The 24,381-nt window shown below is 43.1% G+C and overlaps 1 protein-coding gene across 1 annotated transcript in view; it reads right to left on the bottom strand.

The window, feature by feature from the left end:
* The window catches only part of SPTBN1 (spectrin beta, non-erythrocytic 1), a 197,155-nt gene that overhangs the window by 148,968 nt on the left and 23,806 nt on the right, over nt 1-24,381 (bottom strand). The window contains exon 2 of the mRNA XM_056567751.1: nt 629-813. Coding sequence (XP_056423726.1) covers nt 629-770 — 142 coding nt within the window. The 5' untranslated portion in view covers nt 771-813. The remainder of the gene's footprint in view (nt 1-628; nt 814-24,381) is intronic.

Here is a 24,381-nt window from a genome sequence, read left to right as displayed (position 1 = left end):
TTCACATTGTGGTTGGAATATACGGCTGCCAGATCAGGCTGGGGGAGGGGAAAACCGTGCGCTCCCATACCCCATCCGGACCAGCACCGAACTCCATTGACTTTAATGAGCCGACTGGAGCCCCTGTTTGACTCCGGTTGGCTCATTAAAGTCAATGAGTTCGGCGCCGGTCCGGATGGGGTACGGGACTCATTTCTGGCCCATATCCGGTTTTGTAAACGGACCTAAAACCGCAGTTAACTACAGTTTTAGGTCCGGTCACAAAACCGGATAGGGGCCAGAAATGAGCCGACCAGAGCCACTGTTTAAATCCGGTCGGCTCATTAAAGTCAATGGAGTTCGGCGCTGGTCCGGCTGGGGTATGGGAGCGCATGGTTTTCCCCTCCTCCAGCCGGATCCAGCAGCCGTACGCTCCAACAGTAGTGTGAATGCAGCCTTACTTGTGGCCCAGGAACACATTATATATATATATATACATATACATACATACACACACACATACATATATAATCTCTTGAGCACTGAAATAAGAAACAATAGAGATACAGATAAGTACAGTGGATATAGACCTCTTCTCAGGTATATAGACAAGCAGGAGGTCTGCCACCAATAGTAGTTGTGAACCTACCTGCTAATGCCTTGATGCGGGATCGCTCGAAGAGCCTGGCGGAGCTGTTCTCATTGTCCCATTCGTCATCCCAGCGATTGTTGACATCGCTGTATTGCTGTTGTATCTCAATGTTGTCAAAGTCTGTTGCGACAGCCGTCATTCTGGAACTCCCTAACCTATCATCAGCTACAGCTCACTCAGATCTGAAAGGCAAAAGTGACATTAGGTTAGTGGACAGGACCCCACCGAATAATCCCTGACATCTAAAACATTTCACTTCCACTATGTGTAAATAGCTGACGCCCAATAATAATGACAAAATCCTCAATTATCTAAGTATTCTGACAACGCTGCTGTACACAACCCGGCTCCAGGAGAAGGGACAATGTGAATCTATGTTCACCCAAAGACTTCAAAGACATTCACATACAATTTTCCTTGTACCCACAAGTTATGTCAGAAATTATTTTAAAACAAGTGCCATTTGTATCATTACCAACAAGGACACAAGTTTTCAATACCATGGTTTGCACATGACCAAACACCATCCCCCACAGTGATGAATTTCAGAGTATCTGTGTCTGCATAACATCTCAAAGAAAGGTGATCTGATGGACACCTAGATGTCTCCCCTCCCCCCCCCAAACAAAAAAAATAAAATAAAAAATAATAATATGACAAAAGTAATAAACACTGCTCAAATTTCCTTAAACTGGTTGTCCCACAATCAACACTTAGTCCCACCTCCACGACCCCAACAAATTGTAAGTATAAGGGTCATGTGTGTAAATGGAGAGGTGGTCGTCATGTATAAATAGACTACAATAAAAGTGTATATCACACATTACTGGATCATGTCAGATAGCTTAAAGGGGTACTCCGCTGCTCAGCGTTTGGAAAAAACTGTTCCGAACACTGGAGCCAGGAGCTTGTGACATCACGTCCCGCCCCCACAATGCAAGTCTATGGGAGGGGGCGTGACAGCCACCCTACTGTAAAGGAAGCCTCCTATCCTTTGTGGCTTAGATCCCACGCGATCGCCTGCATGTGTCCCACGCTGGAACGCACCACTTCCGGCACGGCCTCCCGTGACACACTTCCGGTCCTGCGGCCTCAAACAGGCTCAGCCAGGCGGTCCCTCTGACAAGCGGACAGCCTGGACGCACGGATGCCGCGGGAACAGGTAGGCACACTGAACCACCACTGCCTTCACTCAATGCCTGGCTAACTGTGTCTAGTTCATAGTTAACCCTATCCTTACACTGAATCACCACTGCCTGTATTCAAATATTTGTTTATCTGTGCCTATAATTTTTTTAACCCTATCCCTACCTAGCTAGCTATCCCTGCCTCCAGCCCTTGTTACTTACCTGAATCACCACTGCCTTTATCACATCAGTAGATTCTACTGTATATACCTATGTTTTGAATTAGAAAAAAATCTTTTTATTTTTCCAATTCAGAAGGGTTCGGTGAATGCGCATATGAAACTGGTGGGGTTCATACCTCCAACAAGGTTAAGAACCACTGTTCTAGGAGGGGAAATATTCTGACCTCCCCAGTATGTTGAGCATACAGTATGTGACAAAATAAGTCTATAATATTTTATCTGGATGAAATGGTGGAATGGAAGTTGGAAAGGCAAAAACAAAAACTGTCCCAACAAATGGCCTGCTTTAGGAGCGGAAGGTAAATATCTCAACACTACCAGGCCTGCTGGACTAGGAGAGGTCCTACAACTCCTTGGAAAACTGGTTGGGAGGTATGCACTAGAAGGGGATATAATCGATAGCCCCTAGGTCAGCAATATTGGAGCATAAGGTGTAATGTGGTCCATCCAGGTGACAGCTTCACTTTAGATGCACTCTGTATTTTGATAAGATTGCTTTATTTTATTTATTTATTTTTTAGCTATTTTGGTAACATCAGATGACTACAACAATGTTACGACCTATTCTATGCACAAAATAAAGAACTATAAGAGCCTACAAACAACAAATGCCTCTCCTATTATGCTGGAGCCAACACAACCCTAAAGACTTCTGGGAAAAACACATTAGTCTCTGTGCCAAGCCCCTAACAAGAAAGAAGCAATTGTAACAACTATTACTTCCAGCCACAGGACTCGCAGATTTACAACTTGCAATGTCACATCTTTTCTACAGAAATAGCTTTTCATGGCGACTCGCGAATATCCGTGGAAAATGTAAGTGCGTGTTTACGGACTTGTCACAGCCCTCCGTCCAGCATGCAGCCACCCTCCTCTACATAGGTAGATTGATGACAGACGGCTAGAGACAATGCGGCGCACAGGATGCCGCTATTTACAATGTGAAGCGTCGATTTCCCCGTTGCATAGTTCTCATGGTGATTCACATGCGCTTTACAAAAAGGTGGGAAATGAGACCCAAGCACTATTTTCCCTAAAACCAAAATATAACCTCTCTGTATTCTTGCCCTTCACAATAGAATAGGCTGACATCAGCTACTTTGTGTTATTGTCTGCACCACGGTAACAGGAGGAAGCGATTTAGCCAAATTTACTACTAATATTCAGGGTACTTCCACGCGAAAAAGAAATAAGAGATGGGGAACATTTCTAAATAAAAGACAGGAAAAAAAAAAGAAGAGTAGAAAACAAAATAACTTAAAATCTGCAATAATAAAATGTAATTGAAGATTTTGACTTCTAAACTCACCGTTCCTCATGGGTTGGATCAGTCTTACTGATTTAAAGGTGTACTCCGCCCCTAGACATCTTATCCCCTATCCAAAGGATAGGAGATAAAATGTCTGATGGCGGGCATTCCGCCGCTGGGGACATCCAGTGCACAGAGTCAACTTCGCTTAATGCCGGATGACTGGCGATGCGGGGCTGAGACTTGTGAGGTCACGACCACGCCCCCCTCAATGCAAGTCTATGGGAGGGGGCGTGACGTCCGTCACGCCCCCTCCCATAGACTTGCATTGAGGGCAGCGTGGCCGTGATGTCATGATCGGGGCGTGGCTGTGACGTCACAAGCGTCCGGCGCTGCTTAAAAAACTGGAGTAATAAAATTTTATTGATGATTTTGAACAAATGCAAAGTATAGGCATACATACATAAATTGACATGCCGCAGAGTTAAAATCCTCACCAGATTTTTTCCTCACAGTGCGTGGACTTTATTTTTAAACTTTCATCTTCATTGCCGCCACTGTAGTATACTTAGAATTTTCTGCATGCAGTTCTATTGGAGAAAGTCTGCCAAGTGTGAAGCCACCCCTAGAGGGAGTCTTTCTGCAGGACATGGTTTGCATACCTGTATGAGGTCCTATCAAGGCTCAAGTACCGGTTATCGGCTTAGCGGGCCATCACTCCTGCTCGTCTCGGAAGGTGGGGGGCCGGAGGGCTCAGGAATGGTGAGTTTAGCAGGGAGAGGACCCTTTACAGAAGACAGCAGAGGGTCCAAGCGGTTGGACCCCCACATTGACACTTCTCCTATCCACAGAATAGGGGAAAAGTTATATTTCTCAGAGTACCTCTAACATTATGCTTATGTAAAGGGGTCTTTGTCAGGTTGCGCCTCTATAAGCCAACATATTTTATATTACATATATATATATATATATATACATACATACATACACACATACACATATATATATATATATATATATATATATATATATATACACATACACATAGATATATATATATATATATATATATATCTTTGATTTATGGCTTTTTATTGTCAGTAACTTATAGCTGTACAGTCACAAAAGTGGATGCTCCCATGTAGAATACCAAAAGGGGTCACATGGGTATATAGATTTCACAAACAGATATGTCAAAGTAAGAGTCACTTTTCACAATATTATATATATATATATACATACACGGCTCAAAAAAATAAATAAAGGGAACACGGAACACAAACAACACAATGTAACTCCAAGTCAATGACACTTCTGTGAAATCACACTGTCCACTCAGGAACAACACTGATTGACAATCAATTTCACATGCTGTTGTGCAAATGGAACAGACAACAGGTGGAAATTATAGGCAATTAGCAAGACACCACCAATAAAGGAGTGGTTCTGCAGGTAGTGACCACAGACCACTTCTCAGTTCCTATGCTTCCTGGCTGATGTTTTGGTCACTTTTGAATGCTGGCGGTGCTTTCACTCTAGTGGTAGCATGAGATGGAGTCTACAACCACACAAGTGGCTCAGGTATTGCAGCTCATCCAGGATGGCACATCAATGCGAGCTGTGGCAAGAAGGTTTGCTGTGTCTGCCAGCGTAGTGCCCAGAGCATGGAGGCTCTACCAAGAGAAAGGCCAGTACATCAGGAGACTTGGAGGAGGCCAACAAGCCAGTAGTAGGACCACTACCTCCACCTTTTTGCAAGAAGGAGCAGGAGGATCACTGCTAGAGCCCTGCAAAATGACCTCCAGCAGGCCACAAATGTGCATGTGTCCACTCAAATGGTCAGAAAGACTCCATGAGGGTGGTATGACATCCAGGTTGTCCAGCTTACAGCCCAACACCGTGCAGGACGTTTGGCATTTGCCAGAGAAAACCAAGATTGGCAAATTTCCCACTGGCACCCTGTGCTCTTCACAGATGAAAGCAGGTTCACACTGAGCACATGACCGATGTGAGATTCTAGAGACGCCATGGAGAATGTTCTGCTGCAGCATGACCGGTTTGGCAGCGGGTCAGTAATGGTATGGGGTGGCATTTCTTTAGGGGGGGGGGGCTGCACAGCCCTCCACGTGCTTGCCAGTGGTAGCCTGACTGCCATTAGGTACCGAGATGAGATCCTCAGACCCCTTGTGAGACCATATGCTGGTGCGGTTGGCCCTGGATTCCTCCTAATGCAAGACAATGCTAGACCTCATGTGGCTGGAGTGTCTCAGCAGTTCCTGCAAGAGGAAGGCATTGATGCTATGGACTGGCCCGCCCATTTCCCAGACCTAAATCTGATTGAGCACATCTGGGACATCATGTCTCGCTCCGTGCACCAATGCCACGTTGCACCACAGACTGTCCAGGAGTTGGCGAATGCTTTAGTCCAGGTCTAGGAGGACATCCCTCAGGAGACAATCAGATTTTGTTGTCAGAACATTAAACTACGTAAAGACAAAAGTATTTCATACGATTAGTTCATTAATTCATTCAGTTCTCTAGGATGTGTTATCTTCGTGTTCCCTTAATTTTTTTTTTGAGCAGTGTATATCAACTGCACAGCACATACAAATTTTAAAGAGAACCTGTCGTCTCTGTCATGCTGCCTGAACCACAGTCATCATGGAGGCCCCTGTTGTATTCTCCCCACCCCAAGGGCATTGATTTTTAGATTGCTCCCTACACCCAAACAGGAAAAGCTCCATCTATCAAGGCTGCTGGGATGGGATGAAGCCACCAGGGACCTCCCTGATGACTCCTAGGTCAGGCAGAATAAATGTGATGACAGGTTCCCTTTAAGTCATCATGTAACCCTAGCTTTCCGAGTGCAGAACATTTTGCTCCCCAGCCTAACATAAAGACAACTCCCTGAACTGAAGTCAGTAGTGTAAAGGACATTATCTTCTTCCATTTGAGCTGGAGCTGAAAATCGAGATGGAAACACTTACAAGCTATGTTTAGTGAAAATATAACTGAAATATTCATTTTTCTTTCCAAAGTAGTTTTCAGCAGACCATGCAAAATACTGGACAGCGTCCATTATCATCTACCCCGCCCAGGATGAAAGAAGTGCTTATTGATCCAAGCTACAGGAACAGATGAGAACAAGAGACAATTCCCATGAGAATGGGGCGTGAGCTCCACTGCAACATTGATTTATTCATCAGTTGGGTAAAAGTAGCAAAAAAATAAATAAAAATTAAATAAAATTTATAACTAGTAATAAAAATATTACATCAAAAATCTCTTATTGTGAGAGGAAGGTCATGTGTGAACAGAATTTACAAACGAGTTCTCCTGAAGGGAGAAAACTGCCTCTAGTGCCAACTATAGGTAGTGCGGAGGAGAAGCCACAACAAAATGATGCTCTTGGTTTTCCACATTAGATTCCAGATATCCCTGAAAGTAACTATGATTAAATAAGCTTTATTACAAGCCTCATGGGTTGGATCAGTCTTACTGACTTAAAGGGGTACTCCACCCCTAGAGATCTTATCACCTATCTAAAAAGATATAGCATTAGATATCTGATCGCAGGGGTCCCGCAACTGGGGACCCCCGCGAGCTCGGCTGTGGCACTTCAGACAACAAGTGTATGGAGAAAACTTTGTTCCATGCCAGATGACTGGTGATGCGGGGCGAAGAGTTGTGACGCCACGCCCACTCAATGCATGTCTATTAGAGGGCGCGTGACGTCACAAGCGGGGCACGGGCGTGACGTCACGAGCCTCCGGTGCTGCACCTGAAGCTTTAAACAAATGCTGGGTGCAGCAGGGAGATCGCAGGGGTCCCCAGCGGCAGAGATAAGATGTCTAGGGGCGGAGTACCCCTTTAGAGTACAAGAGGATGCTATGGTGTGTCCAAATAAACGCTTCCTGAACAGAGTGCATCCATAGTCAAAGGACAGTCCAAGGCTGATCTGCAGTATAATGTAATGGGCCTGTGCACCAGGAAGAAGGCCAGGCCGGGCTCAATACATAACAGTGTCGTTCAGACTATCACGGCCCAAAAAAAAACACGTGTTCTCCTTTAACAAAATTACAGTGGTCCCTCAAGTTACAATATTAATTGGTTCCAGGACGACCATTGTATGTTTAAACCATTGTATGTTGAGGCCAGAACTCTATGGAAACCTGGTAATTGGTTTTAAAGGCACCAAAATGTCATCCAAAAGTAGGAAAAAGTGAGGATTAAAGAAAAATAAGTAGATACTAATACAGATAAAGCAAATCCTTAAATATAAAATAAAGATCTGCTGGGGGCTGTAAATCACTGTCTGTGTCAGTGTTTACCAAGCATGGAGCCCCCAGCTGTTTCAAAACTACAACTCCCAGCATGCCCGGACAGCCGAAGGCTGTCCGGGCATGCTGGGAGTTGTAGTTTTGCAACAGCTGGGGGCACCCTGCTTGGGAAACACTGGTCTATGTAGAGGACAGGAGCTTCTTCAGGGTCCTGTACAGTACACGCAGCGTCCTAAAAAAGTAACATGGAGTCACCCTCACCTGGTGTCCAGAGGAGCAGGTAACCCTGGTACAGGTAAAGAGTACAGAACATGTAATATCTCCCTGTACTGTACGGGGCGCTACCAGACACCAGTCAGTGCATTCGCTTCAGTAATACAGGGGTTTTACCAGTGAATTCCTATTCTGATTGGTCAGTTCTTCCGGCCATTAACACGTTTCACAGATCTGGACTGTCTGTAGCATTGTATGTTGAGTCTGGTTTCAACTTACAATGGTCCAGAAAAGACCATTGTATGTTGAAACTATTGTATGTTGAGGGATCACTGTATAAGGGAATAAACAAGCTCCATGCAGAACACACACAAGATCGCTTTCTCTTCTATTTAATTTCTCTGTAATCCGATGCCTGATGTTATGGATGCCATTTCTCATGTCCGTCCTGTATGGTAAGCCACATCCTATAATGCACCAGGACATTTAGAGGGACAAAATCAAATTTATCAGAAATCAGCCATCCAACCGCCTTCATTCTTTCTATAATAATCCAAGTTCCCTATATCTCCCTAAATCGGGAAGCAAGTATGAACGTTAAAGAGGTATTCCAGGGAAAAACTTTTTTTTCATATATCAACTGGCTCCAGAAAGTTAAACAGATTTGTAAATTACTTCTATTAAAAAAATCTTAATCCTTTCACTACTTATGAGCTTCTGAAGTTAAGGTTGTTCTTTTCTGTCTAAGTGCTCTCTGATGACACGTGTCTCGGGAACCGCCCAGTTTAGAAGAGGTTTGCTATGGGGATTTGCTTCTAAACTGGGCGGTTCCCGAGACACGTGTCATCAGAGAGGACTTAGACAGAAAAGAACAACCTTAACTTCAGAAGCTCATAAGTACTGAAAGGATTAAGATTTTTTTAAAGTAGTAATTTACAAATCTGTAACTTTCTGGAGCCAGTTGATATATAAAAAAAAGTTTTTTCCTGGATAACCCATTTAAATACCAAACATTCACAGCCAAACAAGATCACTTCAAAGGAACAACATGTATATTTTCTATGAATATTCTGCTGGTGCCTGCACTACGCACTGAATATAGAAGCTTCAGCCACCCCCCCATTGAAACACAAATGAGTTGCATTCCATTCGAAAGACCTGTGTTTTCTAACCAGTGGGCTTCCAGCTGTTGCAGACCGGCTCCCTGTCATCACCTTACCAGTGATGTCATGTCATGACGCACTGCAACCTGGGAAAACCCGAGACATGAGTAATTTTGTATGCTGTTAAGAAATAAATATTGGGGTGTAAATCACAAAAGAATTGCGAGAAAATAGTCACACACAGGATGAACTAAACTAACTTTACAGCTCCTGTAGCATAGTCAAAAAAAATTCCTGGAACACCCCTTTAATTTATCCCAGACCTCTGATGAAGCTCTGAGGAGGGAAACATGTAAGAGGGTGTGCGTTTGAGTTTTTAATAAGCCTGTGTCACCAGGCGGGGCATATTCAGCCCCACAATGAAAAGGGTTGCTGTCAAATTAACCAATTGGATGGACATCAAAAGGATCAATTTTGTGGAAATTATATACTCATGAGAATGTAGATTAACATTGAAAGAAAAAAAAAGGACAAAGAAAATTGAAGAAAAAAAAAAGTCAGGATTAGTTATGGAACCATAAGAAAAATATTTATGGAAAATAAAAAACTCACTAGCAAACTTAATATGCATAAAATGACAGGGACATGTGTTTTACTATAATAAATAAAGCTATAAAGAAGGGTATACACCAGGGTGCCTCCAGCTGTTGCAAAACTACAACTCCCAGCATGCCCGGACAGCCTTCGGCTGTCCGGGCATGCTGGGAGTTGTAGTTTTGCAATAGTTAAAAGGCAGCCTGCTGTAAAGGCTGTAAGATAACAATACACCACTACTGGAAACCACAAGCAGAAAAATGTGTTTTCACTGGTTCCTATTTTGGCTGCAGATTAGGCGACCTACCGCAACTCCAACGATTCATTTTCATCCTTTAAACTAATCTTAAACAGTAAACTTTCTAGGGAAATGAGTAGTTCAAACACAGTAAACCGCAGAACCGGCCGGCACCGTACACAGAGATCTGCTGCCACCTACTGGTGAATGTTCAGTATAGGCCGCAAAAAGAGAGCACTGAAAAATAAAAAGACAGAGCATACCCCTAATGAAAACAGTGCAATCCTTATTAGGAATCAATAGATATCGATTTTTTTAGGGCCGATACCGATAATCTGTGACCTTTCAGGCCGATAGCTGATCACTTATACGGATATAAGTTACCGGCTATTTACAAGGCTATACGGTGGAATTACTACAGTGGAAAAATCTTCCACAGAAATTCAAATTCCAGACTCCAAAATCAGTTGACGCTCGGACAGGCTTCATCTCTATTGACGGCAATGCATTTCCAAGAGCCCCTAGGTGGCATTTGCCGCACATGGAATATTGGCTTGGAACTTTTCTGGGCGGTTATGCTGCCGTGTGAAAAGGGCCAACAGGCTGGGTTCAGACTGAGGAATCTCCAGCCGGGCAGCAGCGGATTCTACTGAAAGAATGACCAAGTTAATAGACGGTGGAACTTCATCAGAAAACTAGCCTAAGGCTAGGTTTACACTACAGCAGAGTCCAAATCAATGGGATTCCGCAGCACAGTACGTACAACAGAATTTCAGCTGCAGAGTTTTACACCACTGAAATTCCACAGCTAAAAGAATGATCCAACTCATTTTCAATCCATGTGGAATACACTGTCATCTATGGGAATGACAATGTCCGTGCTGTTCTAACGCTGACAAATTCAGTCTGTTCAGTCCTCCCTTGGAATCTCCATAAATACGTTTTCATATCACTTCAAGGCTTTGGTTGACTTGGGAGAAGCACCTTCCAAAAGATCCCTATTTTTAAGTATATTGGCAAAAAAAAAAAAAAAAAAAAAGCAGATCCTTACTTAAGACCCCTTGTATTTTGGCCCAATGTAAGGTTTTTAGAATCCAAGTCAGTAATGGGAAATTTAAAATATGATTCTCTAGTGAAACAAGTGCTGAAAAAACGACCTATCCCTTGGAATTTTGAGGAGGAGGGGGGGGGGGGGGGAATGGATCAGTTGCTATGGACAACTTCTCTTCACAGTTTGATAGATTTTCCTTATTGTTCCTAGTGCCTGAACATATTCTGAGATAAACGGACTGATATTGCTATTACAAAGCTATATTATTTAAAAGGGGTTCCGCCCATAGACATCTTATCCCCTATCCAAAGGATAGGGGCATAAGATGTCTGATCGCGGGAGGCCAGCAGCTGGGACCCACCACTCGATCTCTGTGCAGCACCTGGTATTCTGTGCCGGGTGGCTGCTCTAGTCTCAGAAACCTCTGAGTTTCTGGGACTGGAGACGTGATGTCACACCACCCCCCTCGTGACATCACACCACGCCCCCTCCATTCATGTCTATGGGAAGGGGTGTAGTGCTACATCATGTCTCCAGTCCCGGAAACTTAGAGGTTTCCGAGACAAGAGCAGCAGCTTGGCACAAAAAGCCGGGAGCTGCTCGGAGATCGGAGATCAGTGGCGGGCCACCCGCGATCAGACATCTTATCCCCTTTCTTTTGGATAGGGGGATAAGATGTCTATGGGTGGAATACCCCATTAAAGGGTAAATCTCATTAAAACTAATTTTTGCTATTGCACTCCTTATGGTAAATCAAAAATATTTCTAATATACCGAACTTTGTTTTAAAAAAAAAAAAAAAAAAAAAAATTAAGTTTTCTATGTTTTATTTGTGCTTAAAATAGCTCAAGAGCACATTTCCCCCCATCTTATACACAGACTTAAGACCGAAGACCATACAAAGGAAGTGCAGCCTGGAGTGCTGAGGGGGCGTGTCCAGCCTCATCCAATCATAGCTCCTCTCACACTGCCATATGCTGTTGGTTGGACACACCCCCCTCAGCACTACAGGCTGCACCTCCTGTGTTTGGGCTTCGGTCCTAAGTCTGTATATGAGATTGGGGGGGAATGTGCTCTTGAGCTTTTTTAAGCACAAATAAAACATAGAAAACTTAATATTTTTTTTTTTAACCAAAAGTACATTAGAAATCTTTTTTCTTTACCATAAGGAGTGCAATAGCAAAAATTTGTTTTAATGAGTGGCCATTTAATAAACAAACATACATTAAATTGTGACCCTGCGTGATTTTTAGCTCCAGTGTGGGCAGACGCAGGTTATGCTGGGTGGTACAGCTGCCGAGGCACAATGCCATGCACAAGTCCCATTTATTTATTTAAATAAATAAATAAAACTCATCCACAGAATTCGCTGAACGCGGTACGGACGCCTTAGCAATCCGTCCACCCAGTGTGATCTGCATCTCCCCACAATGAGCCTGAAGATCACATGGCTTACAACTTTGGGCTTCTGCTTCTATAGTGAATGTGCGAGCCCTGTGTGCGCTATGGGATCGCATTACCAGTGTCATGATGTCATAACGTGAGATCAAAGATACTAAAGCCTAGAATGGTGGGAAATAATCCCATCCAAGCTAAGCCATCCGCTTCTCCTCCTACAATAGAACACACAGGCTCTAACAAGACAACACAACACGAGTACAATTACTACGAAGTGACCTCACCGCCTGAACACAATGCCCAGAGGACTTCATTGTGATCCACCGAGAAGAAAAACAGGAAGACCAGGCCAAGGCAAAACAGATTTCCAAAAGAAGAAGACATTGCAACGTAAATTATATATATATTTTTAGGAAAATGTGGGACCTTAGTGGCTCAAAATGAGTTACCAGTAGTGGGCTCCATACAATACCGGAAATAATGGTCAGTTCTGTCTTCATCACATGGCAGATCTTTATCCATTGGAGGTAAACAATGAAGGTTCCATTCAAATAACAGAGAAAGGCATCACTAAGGCCGGGTTCACACCACAAATTAAATAGTCTATCTCCTGCCGAAATTTTCACCGGCGATCGAAGGCGGCGCTAGTACCAAAGGGGGAGATTTATCAAAACCTATGCAAAGGAAAAGTTGTCCAGTTGCCCATAGCAACCAATCAGATCCCTTCTTTCATTTTGCAGAGGCCTTGTGAAAAATGAAAGAAGCAAGCTGATTGGTTGCTATGGGCAACTGCACCACTCTTCCTCTACACTGGTTTTGATGAATCTCCCCCCAAAGAGTCTTCATTTTTGTGCACATAGATGGCAATATATATTTACGGAGCAGATCTGTATACATCAGTGTTTCCCAACCAGGGTGCCTCCAGGTGTTGCAAAACTACAACTCCCAGCATGCCTGGACAGCCTTCGGCTGTCCAGGCATGCTGGGAGTTGTAGTTTTGCAAAATCTGGAGGCACCCTGGTTGGGAAAGACTGGTATACATTAACATTCTTTAGATCCGCTCAGAAATGCATTGCCATCTATAGAGGCGGCAATGCAGTCCGCACAGGCCTAGCTTTGCCCAGAGATTCCGTGGTGTGAACCCGGCCTAAGGATGCATTTACATATCGTTTCGTGCATCAGGAAGCCGGATACAGCGGGAAAATGTAATAACCACCTGCTGCCACCCCATTCATTCCAATAGGCTGAAAGGGGTCGGCCAGTGATTTCCGTCGGCTCATTTTCAGACTTTTGACCCGGCCTGAAAACGGCCGCAGACCAAGGTTTTCAGTCTGGGTCAAAAGCCAGATACAGTTGAAAATGAGCCGACCGGAGTAACTATCTGACTCAGTTCGGCTCATTGAAACCATGGGGTATGGTATGGATCGAGCGGATACCCAAAACGAGAGGTAAATGCACCCGTATACTGCACAGAGACATGTAAAATTACAGAATAGTTGCTAGGGAGATTAACTACCTAACAACGCTAGTGTTTTCAGCACTATTTCCCTAGCGACTAGTCTGGCACTAAAAATTTAGGTACAATTGCTACTCAAGTGAGGACACTGATGGCACAAGGAGGCTTGGCAGGACTTAAAAATGGCTAAATATTGAAGTAAGGCAGAGTTCACACCTGCACTAGAGGCTCAGATTTCTTTGGCAGTTCTGTCAGGTTTGACAGCCACCAACCTACAGTAAGCAGTGGAACCAATCACACGAAGGGCGGTATTGCATCAGCTGATTATTGGCCATACATTTTGACTGCGTGGAACATTTTTAAATTCCATGCTGCAACGCTGGAGGGCAACTTTGCCAAATTGCTAGACATGTGTTAAAAGGGGTATTCCAGGAAAAAAAAAAAGTTTTTATTATATATCAACTGGCTCCTGAAAGTTAAAAGGGGTATTCCAGGAAAAAACTTTTTTTATATATCAACTGGCTCCGGAAAGTTAAACGGATTTGTAAATTACTTCTATTAAAAAATCTTAATCCTTCCAATAGTTATTAGCTTCTGAAGTTTTCTGTCTAACTGCTCAATGATGATGTCACGTCCCAGGAGCTGTGCATGATGGGAAAATATCCCCATAGGAGCTGCACAGCCTCCTGGGACGTGAGTCATCAGAAAGCAGTTAGACAGAAAACAGCAACTGAACTTCAGAAGCTAATAACTATTGGAAGGATTACGTTTTTTTTAATAGAAGTAATTTCCAAATCTGTTTAACTTTCTGGAGCCAGTTGATATATAAAAAAAAGTTTTTGCCTGGAATACCTCTTTAAAAACAGATTTGTAAATTACTTCTAATAAAAAAATCTTAATCCTTCTAATAATTATCAGCTGCTGAAGTTGAGTTGTTTTTTTCTGTCTGGCAACAGTGCTTTCCGCTGACATCTCTGCTTGTCTCGGGAACTGCACAGAGTAGAAGAGGTTTGCTATGGGGATTTGCTTCTACTCTGGACAGTTCCCGAGACACGTGTCATCAGAGAGCACTTAGACAGAAAAGAACAACTCAACTTCAGCAGCTCATGAGTCCTGAAAGGATTAAGATTTTTTTTAATAGAAGTAATTTACAAATCCGTTTAACTTTCTGGAGCCAGTTGAATATATATATATATATATATATATATATATATATATATATATATATATATATATATATAATCAACTGGCTCCAGAAAGTTAAACGGATTTGTAAATTACTTCTATTAAAAAAAAATCTTATCCCTGGGATTGTGACATCTCTTCAGCTCCTTGCCATAAATACACCACTCACCTTTAAGGCTGGCATAAAGGGGTCATCCAGGAAAAAGATATATATATATATATAGCTTTTTCCTGGATGACCCCTTTATGCCAGCCTTAAAGGTGAGTGGTGTATTTATGGCAAGGAGCTGAAGAGATGTCACAATCACAGGGAAAAGTTCTTCAAAAGATCAACTAAAACTATTTAATGCTACATGTGTGACCGTCAACCACTGTACTAGTGCTCATACAGTGTCCTTTAGAGGTCAGCTTTAAATTGGAGACTCCAGTTCAGCCAGTCGGGATTAACACAGCAGCTCCCACTCAACAGAGTAAACAGAAAGGTGGACAGGAACAACCTACTGCAGAAAACATTTTATTTTTAACACGAAGGTTAACAGACTATCATGTGAAACATACGTGCATCTTAATTTGGCCCTTTCATACCAGATGGCAATCCTCCGCATCTCACCCCTGCCAGTCCGCAGCCTCCTCCGGCAGCTTCCTGATAGTCTACAATTCTACAAACCAGTTTCCCCAACCAGTCCCATGGTGTCTCTTTCAGCTTGGAAGACAACCAGGTCCTGCAGGCTCTGTAAAGCTTCCAGCAAGCGAAAAGATGATCTGGAAAAAATCCTATTTGCGGCGCCTTGTCTCCGGAGCCATACAGGAGAAGACTCCCCGTTCTGCCAGCTTTGTTCACAAACACACTAAGAAATAAATATGGATGTATGAGTCAGTGCAGAGGCAAAACGGAAAACAAATTGAAGGCTATAGCGACAAGAAAAAGTGGCACAAAGACGCTTTTAATGGCGGTTTATTTATAACGTGTGCATAAGCCGTCCAGATGCATTACTGGATTTAACAATTACATCTCTGCAGAAGGATCATCAGCTCTCAGGAATATTGATGTCTATAGAGCAGCTGCAGCAAAAAGCGCATTTACGTCCAGCAGTGTACGAAATATACAGCTATTGATCTGTGGTTTAGGAAAAAGTGACCTTGTATTACTGGAAATCACGTGACAGCAAATTACTTCTTTCCCCTGTTTTGAGGCTGAAAGCATATGGGTTGAAACATAACACTGTAAATGTAAAAAGATAACAAAAATCCCCTTGTCTTCAAGGCCATTTTCTAAATATATATCTCATCATCATCTGCATGGTCTCTGTAGGACCAGACACTCCCATCTCAATTCATATTTATAATATTTGCAATAATTTTATAATCTCACAGATCACGCCAATTTAACTTTATAACGTTTGGATTCTTCTCTTGTCAAGTACTAAAAATTCTATTTTTCTCAATAATATCTGACCCCCCCAAGCCATTTGTCATGCTGTTTCCTATAATGCAATTATGTATTGCATAGCCCAATGAGCCCCAAAATTTAGCTCTCCAGCTGTTACAGAACTACAGAGCTTGGGCCTATGGTTGAAGCAGAAAGAATCTTTGATCTCACCCTAGTGCTGGATTCACAGCTAATACTGCTCTGTTCTGCTCTGTAATGTCCTACATGCTGCGCTGTAGAGACATTCTGTGTGTCGTGCATGGGAGACAAATAAAAGCCTCCCACTATTGGGACCCCCAGTGATCAGCTGTAATCTGGAAGACAACTTTGCAATAAGTGTTCACTTGCCCTGCAGCGCCATCATAGGGAAAAATTAAGCGCTACATAATGCTCATACCCCGGTTACACCCAGTTGTCAATTTATTCACTTATTTACATAGGAATAACAGAGGTGTGGTGCAACGCAGAGTTCTACAGATGCTCTAGAATACACGTACTCGCTAATACAGACATGCCAGGAGGGATGACAGGCCCTTATTAACACAAGTTTTTTTTGTTTTTGTTCATAATAAGTAGTCAAAATGGCTCCTATGCGGAGACAAAAGTGTTGGGGAGTTGTTAAAGAGCAATGGGAGCGATGAGGTGATCCGTACGACAGGGCAGCTGAAATAACACTTTTCCCTTTTCAGAATCTTTTTCCCCAGACATTGCAACTATTGTTCAAAGAGCTGCTCCAGGTTTTTTTTCCACAACTCATGTGTCACCAAATGGTCTCTTCTTCTATGACAAACATGCAGGACGTTCAGCAGCAGCATTTTCCATTTTTTTTAGTTTATCTTTATTAGGACAGAGATACAATATAAAGGAAATAATAATAAGAGTGTGATCTATAAAGTAAAAGTGATAGGTCTGTAACATAATATTTTCTTCCTTTCTGTAATTTCAGTGCAGGGTCAACATTTATCTTATCTAGAAACAAGAAAAAACAGTTCGTGTCGGCACTGCTACTCACGGACTGACTGCTATGGCCACCACTGTCACCGCTACCGGCTCCTTCAATGCGTACGTGTTCCCGGTGCTCATCCGAAACTAAAGATCCAAAGTTCCAAATAAAAAGTAGTAAGGAGGCACTCGGGTCTTCTGCAATCACTTTTATTCAAGACTGGTCTTACAACGCCTGGACCAGTCTTGAAAACAAAAGTAGTAAGGAGGCACTCTGGTCTTCCGCAATCACTTTTATTCAAGACTGGTCTTACAACGCCTGGACCAGTCTTGAAAACAAAAGTAGTAAGGAGGCACTCTGGTCTTCCGCAATCACTTTTATTCAAGACTGGTCTTACAACGCCTGGACCAGTCTTGAAAACAAAAGTAGTAAGGAGGCACTCTGGTCTTCCGCAATCACTTTTATTCAAGACCAGTCTTGAAAACAAAAGTAGTAAGGAGGCACTCTGGTCTTCCACTATCACTTTTATTCAAAACTGGTCTTACAACGCCTGGCCCCTGGGCCAGGCGTTGTAAGACCGGTCTTGAATAAAAGTGATTGTGGAAGACCCGAGTGCCTACTTACTACTTTTGTTTAAGACTGGTCTTGAATAAAAGTGATTGTGGAAGACCCGAGTGCCTACTTACTACTTTTGTTTAAGACTGGTCTTGAATAAAAGTGATTGCGGAAGACCTGAGTGCCTCCTTACTACTTTTGTTTTCAACATTTATCTTAGTCTAACACTTGACACCTGCATATTGTAGGCATATGGATAGCACAGAGGGGGGTTATCACTTAAAACAGAGAGTCTCCAGATCTGGCAGACCCTGCACATACATTCATTATATTCAGGGGAAATAAATGGCTCTGGCATCACCAACTGATAATGAGGGAGAGAGGCTGGATCCCCAGGAATCTTCTACCTTCACCCTAAAAATGAAGGATTGTCTACACAAGAAGTCAACAGAAGACTTAGCCTACGTTTCCACTTGGGGTTTTTTCTTGCAGTTTTTGGATATCTGCCACTGCAGTTTTTGAGCCAAAGCCAGAAGTGTATTCAAAAGGAATAGGACATATAAAGGAAGGACTTACACTTCTTCTCCCTTATGGATCCACTTCTGACTTTGGCTCAAAAACTGCAGCGGTAGATATGCAAAAAAACACCAGAAAAAAAAAACAAGTGGAAACTTAGCCTTAGATGAGAAGGTGAAGGGATAAAGATAAAACAAGCATCATATATAAATGTAGTTGTATGTTATTAATCCTAAAGAATCACTGAAAAGTTCTACAAACCTAAATAAAGAACGTAGATGACTAATACTATATCATAAACTGAGAAATGTGACATTTATCCATTCTCATGTAACCCTTCTCCAGATCCAGAGCTAACACAATAAGGTAGGTCCACATGCTACAATTAAGCCATCTGGCTGGAAACAGAGGTTTTTAAAAAAATATATATATTTTTCCCCATAAGCCTTCAAAATGAAGAACCTAAGCTTATAATCGCAACTCCGATGTTCTAATGACAAATAACTATTGTGCAGCAATGCGCACTATATACATTTGTTTTTAAATGAATCATTTTACGTTTAGTGCCTAAATGAGGCGCCATTCTCCCGGCCGCAGCTCATAGCTGCCTATAATCTGCCTCCGGCACACTACCCAGTGCCATAGAATATTAGAATACTGGAGACTGATTTCGCACAGCTACGAGCTGCAAAGGGAAGAACTTAAAAAGGTAACTCCAATGTCTTATGACACATGACATGCAGCACCGTGCATGTTTTTCGAAATTTTCACTATGGATTTAATGAAAATTTAGAAATACACTGTGCTGCATGTCGTGTCATAAAACCATTGGAGTTACCTTTTAAGTCTTAAAGGAGTAGACCAGTCCTGAAAAACTTATCCCCTATCCTAAAGATAGGGGAAAATTTTCACATGGTGGGGGGTCCGATCGCTGCCCCCCCCCCCTGCGATCTCCAGTATGGGCCCCGGATGCCCACGGGAAGGGGGCATATTGACCACCGCATGAAGCGATGGCTGACACACCCCCTCAATACAGTGCTATGCCAGAGCTGGAGATTGCCATAGGCAGCACTCCGGCTTTGCCATAGAGTTGTATTGAGGGGGCGTGTCAGCCGGCACTTCGTGCGGTGGTCAACATGCCCCTTCCCACGGGCTGCCGGGGCCCCGTACAGGAGATTGTGGGGGGCCCCAGCAATCTGAAACTTATCCCATTTAAGCGCATTGCATGGGACACCAGTTTTCCTCCCCATAGCCACATAGCATTGAGCTAATGCAGATTTCCCTGGCTGCACAGGTTGCTTATTTTTCTAGACTTGCACAGGGAAACTTTACAGCAGATTACCATACCATATAGGAGTAAGTGCACATCTAATGTGGAATCTGCCATGGCAATTCAAATTCTGCACTCCACAGATAGAATGAACTTGTTCTTCCTTTCAGCAGAGTCCATTCAGAAATGCATTGCAGTCTATGGAGATGACGTGAGTGGTCCTTGTTCTGTTGGGACCTGCTGCCCACCTAGAATATTCCTGTGCAGACTTTCCGCTGTGTGAATGGGCTCTAAAGGTCAACTCATTTAAGTACAACTCTGTACTATATTAGAACGTACAGGTGTCAAAAATAAAATGACCGCAGTGATGTCCTGAGAAGTGAATTACTTGACCTGCATTGTGTTGCTTGAATTTTTCTTTTGAAAGTAGCATATTCTGTTTTTTAATTCTATGCATATTTTATACGCCCATGTGACTAACCCCATTTTTGATGCATTTTTTCTGCCAAGAAAAAAACACATCAAAAACTGCTATTATGCAAGCAATTTGTACAACCGCAGTAAGATAGAGACCGTTTGCCATGATTTCACCCAAATCACAGCACAAATACAGAAAAACTGCACTATGTGAACACAGCCTTAATGTTGAGCCATGTGACAACAACCAGTTCTTGGGTATTACAATCACTAAGTACAGATTTGTTTTTGTGTTTTTTTTCCCAAGGATGTAAGAAATTTGAGAGGATCTCATGTCAATAGGTGGCCTTGTGCTGGACGAGGACTTAGGAAGAAGATCATCCATTCATTTCTTCAGTTCAAAATGAACAGTGCAAGATGATGCTAACGTTTACACCCATAAATACCATATGCATCTTTTTCTTGGTTTTGAAGCCCTTTGTGGTTTCACACCACGTTTTTGCAATACAGTTCCCGTATCAGGTTTTTGATAAAAAGAAAGGATTCCTCAAAACCTGACTAAACTGTATCAAAATGGGTGTACCAATTTTAATCCGTATACGGTTTGAAAAAGGATGTCCAGTTGCAGCAGTTTTTTAAGAAAAAAAACGTATACATTTTTAACTTCTCATTCCATTATGAATAAAGTTTCACTTGTTTGATTGAAATTCCAAGAAAAAAAATGTGTGGAAAGTCAAAAACCGTATGGAACCATATGCACATACGGTTCTGTATGGTTCCCATTGACTCCCATGTAAAAAAAAAAAAAAATTTAAAAATTAAAAATAAACACATTTCAATACGGTTTTTCACCTAGACCAAAAACAGTAGTAGTTTACGGTTTTGGGTACGGGGAAAAAAAAAAATGACAAAACTGTACAAGATGCAAAACACACAACCTGATGCATGTTTTGGCATACGGTTTTCAATGAAGAGTCAATGCATACGGTTTTCAATACAGTTCGGTATGGTTTTCAAATTTAAATAATTCTAGGAAAGCCGACATATACATGAGGCTGCCTTGGTCATGGTTGTGCAGTGCTCAGCGGGGAGAAACAACATCCAAAGGTGAGAGACTGGGCTCCGATCAGGAAATCATGGGGCGGATCAAAGACTGCATCCTTTGTGATCAAACATGTATTCCCTGTCCTGTGGATATAGGATCCTTTTGTCTTAAGTGGAGAAGCCCTTTAAGACAAAGCAAAGAGCTGGGCCTAGTACATATTGGATGATAATGGCCTATTCAGCCAATCCCTGTGTAATAGAGAGAGTACTTTTGAAATCCATACGGAATGGCTTAATCTGCTGTGCTATTCTATAGGAGGCAAAAAACATGGGCCTTAAAAGTTAATATGGGAGTAGGATAGTTAAACTTGGCAATAATAAATTATTAACCCACTCATTTCGTTTTCCATTGCTCAACACGGGTGATGGGTTTGTACTGCACGAGCACTTGCATCTCAAACCACTGCCAAAAATGGGCTTCAATCCTGAAATGCCAGCTAATTTTAGGTGCCAGGTTATCAGTCATTGGGAAGTAAAATGACGACTTTATCTCATCTGATTACAATGCCTTTAATCCAGTGTAAAGCGGAATTTAGGTGGACTTTTCCTGGCAAGGAACTAAGGAATGCAACTCTGTCATGTACCTGGTTTTCCATAGACAGCATTGCAGACAGTACAGCGTGCCCTTCAGGTAAGTAAAACACAAATTGGGAGTCGACTGCCATAGTAAATTTCCATTACTGAAAACCTGTTTAAAAGGGGTACTCCCGTAGAAACTTTTTTTTTTTTTTTTTTAAATCAACTGGTGTCAGAAAGTTAAACAGATTTGTAAATCACTTCTATTAAAAATTCTTAATCCTTCCATTACTTTTTAGGGGCTGTATACTAAAGAGAAATCCAAAGAAGAAATGCATTTCCTCTGATGTCATGACCACAGTGCTCTCTGCTGACATCTCTGTCCATTTTAGGAACTGTCCAGAGCAGAAGAAAATCCCCATAGCAAACATATGTTGCTCTGGACAGTTCCTAAAATGGACAGCAGAGGTCAGCAGAGAGCACTGTGGTCATGACATCAGAGGAAATGCATTTCTTCTTTGGATTTCTCTTTAGTATACAGTCCCTAAAAAGTAATGGAAGGATTAAGAATTTTTAATAGAAGCGATTTACAAATCTGTTTAACTTTCTGGCACCAGTTGATAAACAAATAAAAAAAAAACTTTCCACGGGAGTACCCCTTTAAGTTGGGTTGGTTCTGGAGTATGTGCATGGATTTAAATGAATAAGATGGCCAAACAAATGCCTGCAACAATTCTACTCTCTCACTGCAGAATATCCGGACAGAATTTCCACCGGAGCTCAGCGCGGTCCCAGTGTTACCCGTAGGATCTCTCCAGCGGAAATTGGAGATTCTGCAGTGTGAACTGAGTCTTAGGTTGGTTCCCCAAACTGTGGCTCAACTGTTTCAAAACTACATCTCCCACCATGTCCTGACAGCCAAAGGCTCTTGTAGTTTTGCAACAGCTTGAGAGTCTCAGTTTGGGGAACACTGCCTTATACCCAGATTACAACGGGGGGGGTGGGGGGTTTAACCTGAAAACTGTCTGTGTCCCTGCACTGTAGATATCACAGTACAGATTTTATCTGCCATGGAATTGAAATCAATAAATGCGCTGGAATACCCCTTTAAGGTTTAAAATCTGCCTCAAGAAAACCCATGTGTATATAGCCTAAAAGGTTTTTGTTATTAAATTTAGATTTCCTAACACACCACAAGGAAACCAGTTGATGTGATGGTTAAACAACATATGGTGACTTTCAAGGGCAAAAGGAAGACTTGTTACATGCCAGAGGTCTTGCTGGCCACCTTAGAGAACTCTCATGTACTGACTTTTTTCTGGTTTAACCAATGTGCCATGTTTTACTGCGGCGGTTGCATTGTTAGGTTGGGTTCACACATACTATTTGGTCAATACTTCTTTGCCACAACCAGGGGAGAAACAGACTGATAAAATATAAATCGAAAGTAGGGCTGGGTAGTATACCGGTTCATACCGAATACCGAAATTTTTGGGCTGCAAGACATGAATTTTTCCCCTATACCGCAATACCGGTTGGGACCCTCCCCCTTGGGAATGAACTATCAGCCCAGGGCAGCGCTGTCCCCACATCGGGGAACTAATCATATGTGACCCGCCAGCGCTGTTCTGTCCCCCCCCCCCCAATTAATTATCAGCCCAGCGGAGTACTACTCACATGTCACCCGCAAGCACTGCCCTCCTCCTCTTTGTTGCGGGCCACCGGCGCTGGAACTCTATACTGTACACCAGTGGTCTTCAACCTGCAGACCTCCAGCTGTTGCAAAACTACAACTCCCAGCATGCTGGGAGTTGTCGTTTTTCAACAGCTGGAGCTCAGCAGGTTTGAGACCACTGCTGTACGCTGTATCCCTATGCCCACGCTGCAAAAGATAAAGAAAATAAACTTCAACTTACCTATGTCGGCCTTACGCTGGGGACGGGACCGTTGGACAGCCATCAGCCTATCACCGGCCACAGCGATGTCCCGCCCCGGCCAGTGATAGGCTGAGCCCACTGTCATGTAAGAAGCTCTGGCCGGCTTCTTACATGACAGTGCGTTTAACCTATCACTGGCCGGGGCTGGACATAGCTGATAGGCTGATGGCTGTCCAACGGTCCCGTCCCCAGCGTAAGGCCGACATAGGTAAGTTAAAGTTTATTTTCTTTATCTTTTGCAGCGTGGGCATAGGGATACAGCGTACAGCAGTGGTCTCTAACCTGCGGACCTCTAGCTTTTGCAAAACTACAACTCCCGGCATGCCCGGACAGCCAACGGCTGTCCGGGCATGCTGGGAGTTGTAGTTTTGCAACAGCTGGAGGTCCGCAGGTTGGAGACCACTGGCGTACAGTATAGAGTTCCATCGCCGGCGGCCCGCAACAAAGAGGAGGAGGGCAGTGCTTGTCGGTGACACGTGAGTAGTACCCTGCTGGGCTGATAATTAATTGGGGGGGAGCAGAACAGCGCTGGCGGGTAACATGATTGAGGGGGGGGAGCAGAACAGCGCTGGCAGGTAACATGATTGAGGGGGGAGCAGAACAGCGCTGGCGGGTAACAAGATTTGGTGGGGGGAGCAGAACAGCGCTGGCGGGAAACATGATTTGGTGGGGGGAGCAGAACAGCGCTGGCGGGTAACATGATTTGGTGGGGGGAGCAGAACAGTGCTGGCAGGTCACATGATTTGGGGGGGTGAAAGAAATACCGTTATATACCGTGGAATCGCCAGAAGTTACAAAAATACCGTGATACACCTATTTGGTCATACCGCCCAGCCCTAATCGAACGATATGCATCTTTTTCTTGATTTTGAAGCCCTTTGTGGTTTTGTGAACCCAGTTTTATAGTTCATTGTGTGCCCAAATAAC

This window comes from Hyla sarda, chromosome 3 (genome assembly GCF_029499605.1).
Source record: "Hyla sarda isolate aHylSar1 chromosome 3, aHylSar1.hap1, whole genome shotgun sequence".
In the NCBI taxonomy this organism is placed as follows: domain Eukaryota; kingdom Metazoa; phylum Chordata; class Amphibia; order Anura; family Hylidae; genus Hyla; species Hyla sarda.
The sequence above is the reverse complement of the archived record's forward strand: the minus strand, read 5'-3'. Positions and strand labels throughout refer to the sequence as shown.